The 12,843-nt window shown below is 40.8% G+C and overlaps 1 protein-coding gene across 1 annotated transcript in view; it reads right to left on the reverse strand.

Annotated features, from left to right (window-relative positions):
- ABCC4 (ATP binding cassette subfamily C member 4 (PEL blood group)) overlaps positions 1-12,843 on the reverse strand; it is a 400,044-nt gene that overhangs the window by 230,562 nt on the left and 156,639 nt on the right. Inside the window, exons 12-13 of the mRNA XM_089680483.1 lie at positions 5,699-5,793; positions 2,837-2,923 (exon numbers count right to left, since the gene is read on the reverse strand). Of these exons, the coding sequence (XP_089536609.1) occupies positions 2,837-2,923; positions 5,699-5,793 (182 nt within the window). The remainder of the gene's footprint in view (positions 1-2,836; positions 2,924-5,698; positions 5,794-12,843) is intronic.

Genomic DNA, 12,843 nt, shown 5'->3' on the forward strand with positions numbered 1-12,843 from the left:
TAAGAGGCACAGAGGAGCTCAGCTATGAGGAAAGATTAGAGGAACTGAATTTATTCACTTTTGAGAAGAGGAGAGTAAAGGGGGATATGATCAACATGTATAAATATATCAGTGGTTCATATAGTGAACTCGGTCTAGTTATTCACCCTTAGGTCATCACAGAGGACAAGGGGGCACTCTTTACGTCTGGAGGAAAAGAGATTTAATCTCCAAATATGGAAAGGTTTCTTCAAAATAATAGCTGTGAAAATGTGGAATAAACTCCCTCAAGAGTTGGTTTTAGCCAGCCCAGTGGATTGCTTTAAAAAAGGTCTGGATTCTTTCCTAGGTACACATAATATAACTGGATACTAACATTTATAGGTAAAATTGATCCAGGGAATATTCGATTGCCTCTCGGGGGATCAAGAAGGAATTTGTTCCCCTGCAGGAGCAAATTGGGTCATGCTTTCCTGGTATTTTTTGCCTTCCTCTGGATCAATGGTGGGTATAGGATTATACCTTTATTTGGGGGGGGGGGGTTGAACTGCATGGACTTTTGTCTTTTTTCAGCCAGACTAATTATGTAACTGTGTTATGCAAATAGTGAAAGGAGAATCTCATTATTTTGTGAATACAGAGCTTGACTCATATAATTAAAGGATCCCAAAAGGTTAAAGAGTATTTGGGTTAGATAATAAAAAAGGGCAGACCAAGCCTGGATATGTGCAGGTTGCAGAGGCCCTGGTATAGCTCAGCAAGACTGGCAGAAGTGGCATGGACTGGTGCATTAACCAATCCAGCCTGTGATCAATTCATGACAGTTGCCTCAAAGATGCTAATCTAGGTGTGCTGATTTTAGGGTGATAAGTGAATAGCTTAGTATACCTTGATTTGGCTATGCCTTCATGGAATTGGGAATCATTAGTAATTTTGGGGTGCAAGAAAGAGACATTTTCATTTTTAAATTTAAAAAATTAAAAAATTGTGTTTTTTTCTTTCAAGTTTTCATCAGACTGCCCAAACACATACCATAGTACATGCATGTGTGGGTGTGTCCTCAGTTCAGTTATCTGTGTATTGTTGCAGTGCAATAATGAGCTCATGCAATAAGTTCTCTAGGTTTGTGAACTCTTAAAAAAGAAGTTTGGGGTACAGAAACACATGACTGCAGATCACTTAGTTCTCAGTCTTCTGGTGCACAGAACAGTGAATGTTAACTTTTGCTCTCCGCCATGCCCCTCCAGTGCTCATTGGAGCGCTGGGCAGGAGAGGGAGTGGGTGCAGATGGCTTTGGCACTCAACCACGCACCAGCTATCAATCAGGCAGCTGGGTGGATCACGACAATTTGGTTGGATCCTTCCAGAGCCTGCAGCAGCTCTGTGGCATTAGCTGATAGCAGGCAATACCCTTCTTCAAGCTAACTCTGGGTCACAGGAGAGCAAAAGTAAGTGCACTCCTGTGAGCCACAAGAGAAGTATGGCCAAAAAAAGCTTTGATTAGTATGACAAAACTGCCTAATACTAGCTAAAGCTTTGTCAAAATTGCCATCTTTGTCAGCTGTATATGGTATTATATAAAATATATTACAATATAATGGATAGGATACACAAATGAACCACTCATCTTTCTAACCAGATTTTACAGACCCTATTACTACAAAAGCCCCATGCACAAAAAGACATCACAAATCAATCTCAGTGAGTGACAGCAAGGGTGCACATCAAGCAATCAGCAGCGGGTTTTTCAATAGGGTGCCCTTTGTGACTCACAAGAATGCTCCATGGACACTGATCAAAAAATTACTTAATGTATGTGTTTTCGGTGTCTCTCCAAGAACCGGGGAGTTCTACTGTAAAATGCCAGTAGATAAATAGGGAGAAGCCCTTATTTCTTTTGCTGTGGTTTTACTCATATTTTATGTCCCCACTACTGTCTAAAGCTGTATCCAAGTTTTTCACATGTACTAATAAAACACACAATATACATCCCAACCCAAAGTATCTGCCAAACCATACATTTTTAACAAATATTTATAACTTATTATTTTTAATAATATCCCATAAAGTCTATTTGCACACACAAATGCAATATGAAGAAGACATTTGAAATGGTGGTGCCATACAGTATACACTGATGATTTAGAGGCTATGTACTTTATGAATTAATTTTTAAGTATAATTAAGCCCAGTACCTAAAATTTCACAATCTTTCGAATGGCAACGTCATTTTAAAAGTTATTTTTAATGTTTTAAAATTTGCAGCTATAATTAAAATAAAACCTAGTGATCCAGTCATGAAGGTCCTTATTCAGGTACTTCTTGTTATGGGGGTGGCGATTCTCCCACATTTGCTGCTGTGTTGTCTTCCTGCTATATGCATCTCTGGTGGTGACTACAAGTGGCCATGTGCATCAAAGGGTCCACCGTTTTTATTACTGTATCAGGAAGTCAGTCATGGAATGGACTAGAATTCCTCTCCAATTATTTTTTTTTTCAGGGTATGAAAGGTTAGAACCCTTTTATGTTTTTGTTGTCTGTGTCACCAAACCAAAACACATTTGCCTTAACGATAGTTATTTTTGGCCATGCTTTATTATTTTCAGCTCTTGTTGTTGGAAATAACAGTTGTTAGTCAAGGCTTTCCCTTAAAAAAAAAAAGTTTTTAAAAAGGCAAAAAAATATCATTATAGCTTAGTTAATTGTACCTATTGTGTGTAGTAATCCTTGCATTTTTTTTCAACTAATTTGTATAATTTGGAAATTACTCATTTTTCTATAAATCGACTCAATTTGTGACTTGTTATGGAAAGGGAACTTACAAAGACATACATCGGAAGCAAAAAAGTATACATACTTGTCAAACAAATGCCTCCCGACCTCAGCATCAACAGCACTCAGGGGATCATCCAAAAGATAAATGTCAGCATCTTGATAAACTGCCCTGTAGAGCAAGAATAAGCAAATTATCAACCTTCATGCAACATTCTTTATGTGAGTATTTGGATAGCAAAATTTGTAAAGCTGCATTCAGCAAAAAAATATATATATTTAAAAGTTATCTTATGTTGCCTACACAAAATTTTCACTTCCCAGCCTAAAGGCCATCACCCCGTTATACTCCATCACATTTTACTCCATTATACTCCATCACAAAATAGAATACATTTACAAAATAGAATACATTTACAAAATAGAATACATTTAGAATCTTGTGAGCTTACGCAAAATAGCAATATAACCAGTGGTACATATAGCGTTTGTGACAACTGCTCAAATCATGTGGGGAATAAAGGAAATGGTCCAAGTTGTGCACACATACAGCTCAGAAATGCTGTTGGCAACTCATACACATGCAAATTATTACCATGAAACTTCTAAAACAAGTATTCTATTCAATACATCTTTGCATGCATAGGCCCTCTTAGACATCCTTTAGATACCCATATAGAGTTCTATCAGTCAGATCATTTGATTGATTGATCGACTATAATTGGAATGAGTATAAGGTAAAGAATTATATTCTGGCTTATCAAACTTGCCTTGTACATACAGATGAAACTCGAAAAATTAGAATATCGTGAAAAAGTTCATTTATTTCAGTAATGCAACTTAAAAGATGAAACTAACATATGAGATAGACTCATTACATGCAAAAGCAAGATAGTTCAAGCTGTGATTTGTCATAATTGTGATGATTATGGCTTACAGCTCATGAAAACCCCAAATACACAATCTCAGAAAATTAAAATATTACATGCAATCAATAAAACAAGGATTGTACATAGAACAGTATCGGACCTCTGAAAAGTATAAGCATGCATATGTACTCAGTACTTGGTTTGGGCCCCTTTTGCAGCAATGACTGCCTCAATGCAGCAAGGCATGGAAGCGATCAGCCTGTGGCACTGCTGAGGTGTTATGGAAGACCAGGATGCTTCAATAACGGCCTTCAGCTCTTTTGCATTGTTCGGTCTCATGTCTCATCTTTCTCTTGGCAATGCCCCATAGATTCTCTATGGGGTTCAGGTCAGGCGAGTTTGCTGGCCAATCAAGCACAGTAATCCCACGGTCATTGAACCAGGTTTTGGTGCTTTTGGCAGTGTGGGCAGGTTCCAAGTTCTGCTGGAAAGTCAGCATCCCCATAAAGCTTGTCTGTGGAAGGAAGCATGAAGTGCTCCAGAATTTCCTGGTAGACGGCTGCGTTGACCCTGGACTTAATGAAGCACAGTGGACCAACACCAGCAGATGACATGGCTCCCCAAATCAACACAGACTGTGGAAACTTCACACTGGACTTCAAGCATCTTGCAGTGTGTGCCTCTCCATTCTTCCTCCATACTCTGGGTCCTAGGTTTCCAAATGAGATGCAAAAGTTGCTCTCATCAGAAAAGACGACTTTGGACCACTGAGCAACAGACTAGGTCTGTTTTTCTTTAGCCCAGGTAAGACGCTTCTGACGTTGTTTGTTGTTCAGGAGCGGCTTGACAAGAGGAATACGACATTTGAAGCCCATGTCCAGGATCTGTCTGTGTGTGGTGGCTCTTGATGTACTGACTCCAGCCTCAGTCCACTCCTTGTGAAACACTTTTGAATGGCCTTTTCCTGACAATCTTCTCCAGGCTGCGGTCATCCCTGCTGTTTGTGCACCTTTTTCTTCCACACTTTTCCCTTCCACATAACTTTCTATTAATGTGTTTTGATACAGCACTTTGGGAACATCCAACTTCTTTTGCAATACAACTGTCAGGTCAGCAGTCTTTCCCATGATTGTGATTGCAACTAAACCAGACTGAGGGACCATTTAAAGGCTCAGGAACCCTTTGCAGGTGTTATGGCTTAATTAGCTGATTAGAGTGGGACACTTTGAGCCTAGAATATTGCACCTTTTCACAATATTCTAATTTTCTGAGATTGTGGATTTGGGGTTTTCATGAGCTGTAATGTAAGCCATAATCATCACAATTATGACAAATCACAGCTTGAACTATCTTGCTTTGTATGTAATGAGTCTATCTCATATATTAGTTTCACCATTTAAGTTGCATTACTGAAATAAATGAACTTTTGCACAGAAAATGTAGTGACTGTGTATGATCATTTATGTAGCTTGGGTTCAGTTTGTCTAAGATCGCCCTATCTTTGCATGGCTCAAAGCAGTATGGGTAGCTTTAAGCTCACTACACACTTTAAACTCCGGAGGTACAATCTCCTTTAGATCTAACAAAACAATAGTGTAGTACAAGGGCATGTCTGACTGGATATAAGATAACTGAATAGTTTAGGTAGGTTTCTATATTACATAGGTTTGGCAAATATAAAGTTTATTTTGTACAAACGTACATTCAGATTGTAATGTCTATGGTGAGTCTTACACATGAGGAACTGTGAATTTAGTTCAGCCAAAGTGGTCAACAGTGCGCAATGAGCAATAGATGAATTAATTTTACACTGTTTTTTCAGCCATATAGCTGCACAATCGTTTTGTTAGTGTGCTAGCTTTAGTTAGAATTAGGTTTAGTTAGGTATTCTATAATTTTTCCCAAATATAGTGGTAATTTATCAATTTATGATCAAATATTCCATAGCTAACAGAACCCGTGTAACATTCTGAACTACAGTCAAGTACCACAAGCATGTACATGTTACATCGTTGCCTATTATATTGAGCCTAGCTTATACTACATTATTACATATTACTCAATACTAAATGATCTACCTGGCTAGATTCACACGTGCTTTCTGTCCTCCACTTAGTGTAACACCTCGATCCCCGATCATAGTCAGGTCACCGTCATCTAACTGCAGCATGTCCTGTGAGGGTTACAGCAACATAATAGCAACAATATTGTAACTTTGTAAAATGATATTAAAAGTTCAGATTCTTTTTTTTTAAATAAAACACATTTTATACTTACCTGCTCTGTGCAATGGTTTTGTACAGAACAGCCCTGATCCTCCTCTTCTCAGGTCCCCTGTTGGTGCTCCTGACTCCTCCCACCTGCTAAGTGCCCCCAGAGCAAGCAGGTTGCAAGCATGTGTGCGTGCTCACTCCCGAGCTGCCTCTGTCTGTCCATAAGACACACAAAACACAGCTCTGCCCCATCCTCTGCTCCTTCCTCACTGGCTGTGATTGACAGCAGCAGGAGCCAATGTGTGAGAGACCTAGGAGAGCAGCTGCTCTCGTGCACATCGATGGATCAAGATCAAGCTCAAGTAAGTATTAGAAGGGGCTGAGGGGGGAGCTGCACACTGAAGGCTTTTTTACCTTCATGAATAGAATGCATGAAGGTCAAAAATTTTCAGCCTTCAGAACCACTTTAATACAAAAAATCAATACACAAAAGTAGAATGCACAGTAGGTTAAAAACATGCACACCCCTCTCTGTGAATAAGTTAGAGTAATAAAAAAGTAATTTTATATACTATCTGAAACTTTCTGTGGGAATTCATCCACAAATGTCAAAATTTGTATTTTGCTTTCATAAAAACTTTTAGATATCTGCCTCAGTAAGCAGAATATACAGGGCTATGGGAATTGTTAGAGAATAAAAATCACATGCACATTTAAACATAGGTTGAACGTGATGAATCTGTGCCTTTTTTCAACCTTATAAACTATAGTATGTAACTATACTTCTTAGAATATGTTTGTGCTTAAATTAACGGTTTCCCTCCCCAGCAGTGCAAACTTACTGTCCTTTCACTTCCTGTCGCTCCATTAGATTACTAAGGTTAAAGAAAAATATCTGTTCCTTCTGGGTATGGGGAGCATGTAACTCACTCTCCTTCCTAACATGTGCCAGCAACGGTCCTTGTTGATGGCCACTCAGGCACCCAACGCTGTCAATTGGGAAAGGAAGGAGAGTCCTGAGCCTAAGGTCTTCTGATCACAACTTGGAGTTACACAGGGCTCCATCTATTGCCTCCCAAAGGCTGAATGGAGTAATGGGAAGAAAAAGAAGGAAAATAAGTGCAGCCTGGAACAGTGGCAGTTAAAGTGGAACTTTAGCCAGAAAATTAAGTCATCATAGATGACTTCATGCTGGTCCCTTTTGCAGGTATAGCTATGTAAAACATTAAAAATAAGGGTCTATGCTGTTTAAACCAGTAAATAGTTGCTATGTAATCTTGGCACTGTGCTTCAAATCAGTGAGTCACTAGATGCTGATCTGCTTGACAGCTTTAAGATTTACTAAGCAGGGAGGAAACAACAGGTATAAAGCTGACCATAGACGGTTCGAATCATGTATGGGCAGGCTGAATGTATCCAAGTTGATCAACTGATCAACTTGTGTACAACCAGCCTGTCAGGTTTTACATGCAATAACTGCTAGCAGCTATTATTTATTTATTTATTTCAAGTACTTACAGTCAGGTCCATAAATATTGGGACATCGATACAATTCTAACATTTTTGGCTCTATACACCACCACAATGGATTTGAAATTAAATGACAAGATGTGCTTTAACTGCAGACTGCCAGCTTGAGGGTATTTACATCCAAATCAGGTGAACGGTGTAGGAATTACAACAGTTTGCATATGTGCCTCCCACTTGTTAAGGGACCAAATGTAATGGAACAGAATAATAATCATAAATCAAACTTTCACTTTTTAATACTTGGTTGAAAATCCTTTGCAGTCAATTACAGCCTGAAGTCTGGAATGCATAGACATCATCATGGTCCGGGTCTTTTGGTGTTGCTGAGCTCACCGGTGCGTTCCTTCTTTTTAAGAACGTTCCAAACAGTTGTTTTGGCCACGCCTAATGTTTTTGCTATCTCTCTAATGGGTTTCTTTTGTTTTTTCAGCCTAATGATGGCTTGCTTCACTGATAGTGACAGCTCTTTGGATCTCATCTTGAGAGTTGACAGCAACAGATTCCAAATGCAAATAGCACATTTGAAATGAACTCTGGACCTTTTATCTGCTCATTGTAATTGGGATAATGAGGGAATAACACACACCTGGCCATGGAACAGCTGAGAAGCCAATTGTCCCATTACTTTTGGTCCCTTAACAAGTGGGAGGCACATATGCAAACTGTTGTAATTCCTACACCGTTCACCTGATTTGGATGTAAATACCCTCAAATTAAAGCTGACAGTCTGCAGTTAAATCACGTCTTGTTTGTTTCATTTCAAATCCACTGTGGTGGTGTATAGAGCCACAAATTTTAGAATTGTGTCGATGTCCCAATATTTATGGACCTGACTGTATATAGCGCCATCAATTTACGCATCGCTTTACACATATATATTGTACATTCACATCAGTCCCTAACCCTCAAGGGGCATACTATCTAAGGTCCCTAACTCACATACATACATACACATACTAGGGCCAATTTAGACAGGATCCCATTAATCTACCAGCAGGTCTTTGGAGTGTGGGAGGAAACTGGAGTACCCGGAGGAAACCCATGCAGGCACAGAGAGAACATGCAAACTCCAGGCAGGTGGTGTCATGGCTGGGATTCGAACCAACAACCCTAGTACTGCCAGGTGGAAGTGCTAACCATTTAGCCACTGTACTGCCCTACTATTATAGCCACTAGCAGTAATCACTGAGGTTTCCCGGAGGGGACAGCCCTCCCCCCCCCAACTCATTTTCCAGGAGAACACAACACTGACTATGTTCATGGGGGAATCGAGCTATAGTCTTTACTGTAACCCATGGTTGATGGAAAGAGAATTGCACTGTCTATGGCCGGTGTTATACAGACTGTGCTGATTGAGGACAGATTAAGGCGAGAGAAAAGGAAATCAGGAGAGGTGGCAGGACAAACTTTGCTGCCAGGGAGATACAAAAGACACAAAGTGCTTGATTTACTAAAACTGGAGAGTGCAAAATCTGGTGTCGTTGTACACGGTAGCCAATCATCTTCTAACATCAGCTTGTTCAATTAAGCTTTGATGAAAAAACCTGGAAGCTGATTGGTTTCTATGCAGAACTGCACCAGATTTTGCACTCTCCAGTTTTAGTAACTCAACCTTATACATACAAGGATAGTGTATTATCTTATCTCCGTGATATTCTCTAATTTCTCACTCTTCATCAGCATCAATAGCTATGGATAAGAGTACTGCCAGCTACCGTAGCCTTCTCCTTTAGCTGAGCCAAGGCATACAATTAAAGCTGGAAGTGAAAACATTTTAATTACAGAAAGTGACATATAGTTTTTGAGACTATAGCTGGGTACAGACATACAGGTTTTTTTGTTCAACCAATAGGTTGAACAAAGAATAAACTGACAAATCCCTGCAACAACAGAATCAATATTGATGCAGGGATCTCTCCCGCTGAGATATTTTATTCTGACAAGGGGACTCCCCTCCCCCCAACCAGAATACATTGATAAGAGCTTGCAGCTATTGGCTGCGAGTGGTGATCAAGTGCTGGTTTTCTAGAATATCTGTTTGACAGAAAATGGTCTACAGAACCGCTTCTGAGACAGCTGTACACACGCATCGAAAGTAGACCGGTTCCTTCTCAATGAGGAAGTGATTGCTTTGGGCATCAACAAAATGGCAGTATCCAGCTAGAAGAAACAGGAACAATGCTGGAGGCAATTTACTGCACACACTAATTTTGGTAGCATAACTATTAATGTGGAACATACAGTCAGGTCCATAAATATTGGGACATCGACACTATTCTAACATTTTTGGCTCTATACACCACCGCAATGGATTTGAAATGAAACAAACAAGATGTGCTTTAACTGAAGACTGTCAGCTTTAATTTGAGGGTATTTACATCCAAATCAGGTGAACGGTGTAGGAATTACAACAGTTTGCATATGTGCCTCCTACTTGTTAAGGGACCAAGAGTAATAGGACAATTGGCTTTTCAGCTGTTCCATGGCCAGGTGTGTGTTATTCCCTCATTATCCCAATTACAATGAGCAGATAAAAGGTCCAGAGTTCATTTCAAGTGTGCTATTTGCATTTGGAATCTGTTGCTGTCAACTCTCAAGATGAGATCCAGAGAGCTGTCACTATCAGTGAAGCAAGCCATCATTAGGCTGAGAAAACAAAACAAACCCATCAGAGAGATAGCAAAAACATTAGGCGTGTCCAAAACAACTGTTTGGAACATTCTTAAAAAGAAGGAACGCACCGGTGAGCTCAGCAACACCAAAGGAGCCGGAAGAGCACAGAAAACAACTGTGGTGGATGACCGAAGAATTCTTTCCCTGGTGAAGAAAACACCTTGCCACTGGTTTAGACATTAATGGCTGTGTGTTGAGTTATTTTGAGAGGACAGCAAATGTATACTGTTTTACAAGCTGTACACTCACTACGTCACATTGTAGCAAAGTGTCATTTCTTCAGTGTTGTCACATGAAAAGATATAATACAATATTTTCAAAAATGTAAGGGGCGTACTCACTTCTGTGAAGTACTTTATATATATATATGTGATTCGCGCTCCCGCGGTGATAGTGGGCTCCCCTGCTGACTCGCGGGTGCTGTAACTCGTTCCCCAAGGGATCAGTCATCAGATTTAGGCCAGTGATGTTCGGCCTAAATCGGATGATTGTCCCTGTCCTATCAGGGATCTTCCTGTACCTGTGTTTAACACAGGTACAGGAAGGTTAATGATGAAATCTTCTGTCTCTGGGCACATTCCATCCCAGAGAGAGAAAAAAGAAGACACAGTTAGTAAAACAGCACACACACACACAGAACACTTTTAGGTCAAATTTAACCCCTTGATCACCCCCCAGGTAACCTCTTCACTGCCCTGTCACCAGTGTCATTAGTACAGTGTACAGATTTTTTGCTGATCACTGTATTAGTGTCACTGGCGACTTCAGATAGCGTTAGCGTCAGTTAGCATCAGATTGCCAGTCATTACACCGCTCATCACATTTAACCCCTTGATTGCCAGAAACATGCTCACATACACAATAAACCTCCATTGCTAGTATAGTGTCTGAACGGATCAATATTTTTGATCAGATCAGCACTATACCAGCATTCATATTAGTATAGTGTCCCCAAAAATGCAGTGTTAGCGGGATCAGCCCAGGCACCTGCCAGCACCTGCGTTTAGCCCCTACACTTACCACCCTTCCCCAGTAAGTGTAGTGTCAGTAGATCACGGTCACTTGATATATTGCACACAAAACCGCAGCGTCCGCAGAATCATGCCTGATCTCTGTTAGCACTTACAGGTACACTTTTTTTGTAGCGGTTCAAGCAGTCCCTGACAGCCAGGTCCTTTTTTTCCTGTGAGTCGCACTAGGTACCTATAAATTTAGTGGCCTAAATGTCCAACAAAAGGTACTCTAGTGAAGAGGCCTACAGGATTTTGAGCATGTCAGGTGAGAGCGAAGGGGAAGCCTCACTGACCAAATCCAGCTCAGAATACAAACCTGTAGACAGCAGCGGTACCCTGACAGATAGTTCAGATGAAGGAGAAGAGGTCTCTGCTAAAATCAGGTGTACCCAACCCTGTTCCTAGGTTGCTGAGATGTTACAATCGCATGGTGACTCTCATATGCAGCAGCGTGCCAGTACTAGTACCGCTCTACATTTAGGTGAACTGTCGAGCACCAGCGGCCTAGTATATCCTGGTCTTATACATACCAGCACTGCAGTATTACTTGGTGATGTGTTTTGTTTTTTTTTGTAGCAGTTCGAGCAGTCCCTGACAGCCAGGTACTCTGTGGCGAGTCCCATAAGTGCAGTACAAGCTGGTGCAGTGGCGAAAACAAGTAATGTCCCGCAGCCACCAAGAATTCGAACACAGGCCCGTAGAGCCCCTTAGTGTCCTTCCAGATGTACCTGCAAATCCCAATTGGCAGCCCACAAATTCTGCAGCACCTGTATGTTCCCTATTCACTGCCCAACTCAGAATTCAGGTGGAAACAGCAAATTTAACTACTCTCCTTGATTTTTTGGAGCGTTTTTTCACGTAAGATCTGTATGAATTGATTGTGGATCAAAGCAATTTATATGCACAACAGTTTATCGCCGCCAATCCAAATTCAAACTTTGCCAGACCATTCGCATGGAAACCTATTACGGTTTCCGAATTTAAATTTTTTGGGGCCTAACCCTCAACATGGGCATTACTAAAAAAAATCAATTGCAGTTGTATTGGTCCACAAACCCGATTCATCATATGCCGTGTTCTCTACTGCCATGGCCAGGCAGAGATATGAGAATATAATGCGTTTTATGCATTTCAGTGACAACACACTCTGTTGTCCTCGGGGTGACCCTGAACTTGACCGGCTCCACAAAATTAGGCCCCTCATAAATCGCCTTAACCAAAAATTTGCAGATTTCTATACTCCCCAGCAAAACGTCCCTCATTACTTTTTCTTTCCACCTTGCATTCAAACAATTTCTCCCCAGCAAGCGTGCCAGATATGGGCTCAAGATGTATAAGACCTGTGAGAGGGCAACAGGCTGTACATATACGTTTCAGATTTATGAAAGAAAAAATAGTCACATGGAGCCCCCCGGATGCCCAGAAATGGGGAGCAGTGGCAAGATAGTTTGAGACTTGGTGGCATCCTTTTTCCATATGGGGTACCACTTATCCGTGGATAATTTTTATTTAAGCGTGCCACTATTTAGACATTTGTACAATCTTGGAATTGGCGCATGTGGCACCGTGCGACTAAATCGCCAGGGCTTCCCCCAACAGCTTGCAAATGCCCATCTTAGAAAGGGGGAATAAGCCTGCTTGAGAAATGAGGAAAGACACGACCATCCAAATTGCCACAGCAACTGTTGTTGTTGAGAAGCCCCTCTGTGTCCACTACTATAACTTTAACATGGGAGGGGTGGACTTCAACGACCAGATGATGAAGCCGTATTTAGCTTCCCGAAAAGCCAGACA

The sequence above is a fragment of the Staurois parvus genome, unplaced genomic scaffold, assembly GCF_062004578.1.
Source record: "Staurois parvus isolate SC_StPar_1 unplaced genomic scaffold, SC_StPar_1.0 ptg000243l, whole genome shotgun sequence".
NCBI lineage: Eukaryota > Metazoa > Chordata > Amphibia > Anura > Ranidae > Staurois > Staurois parvus.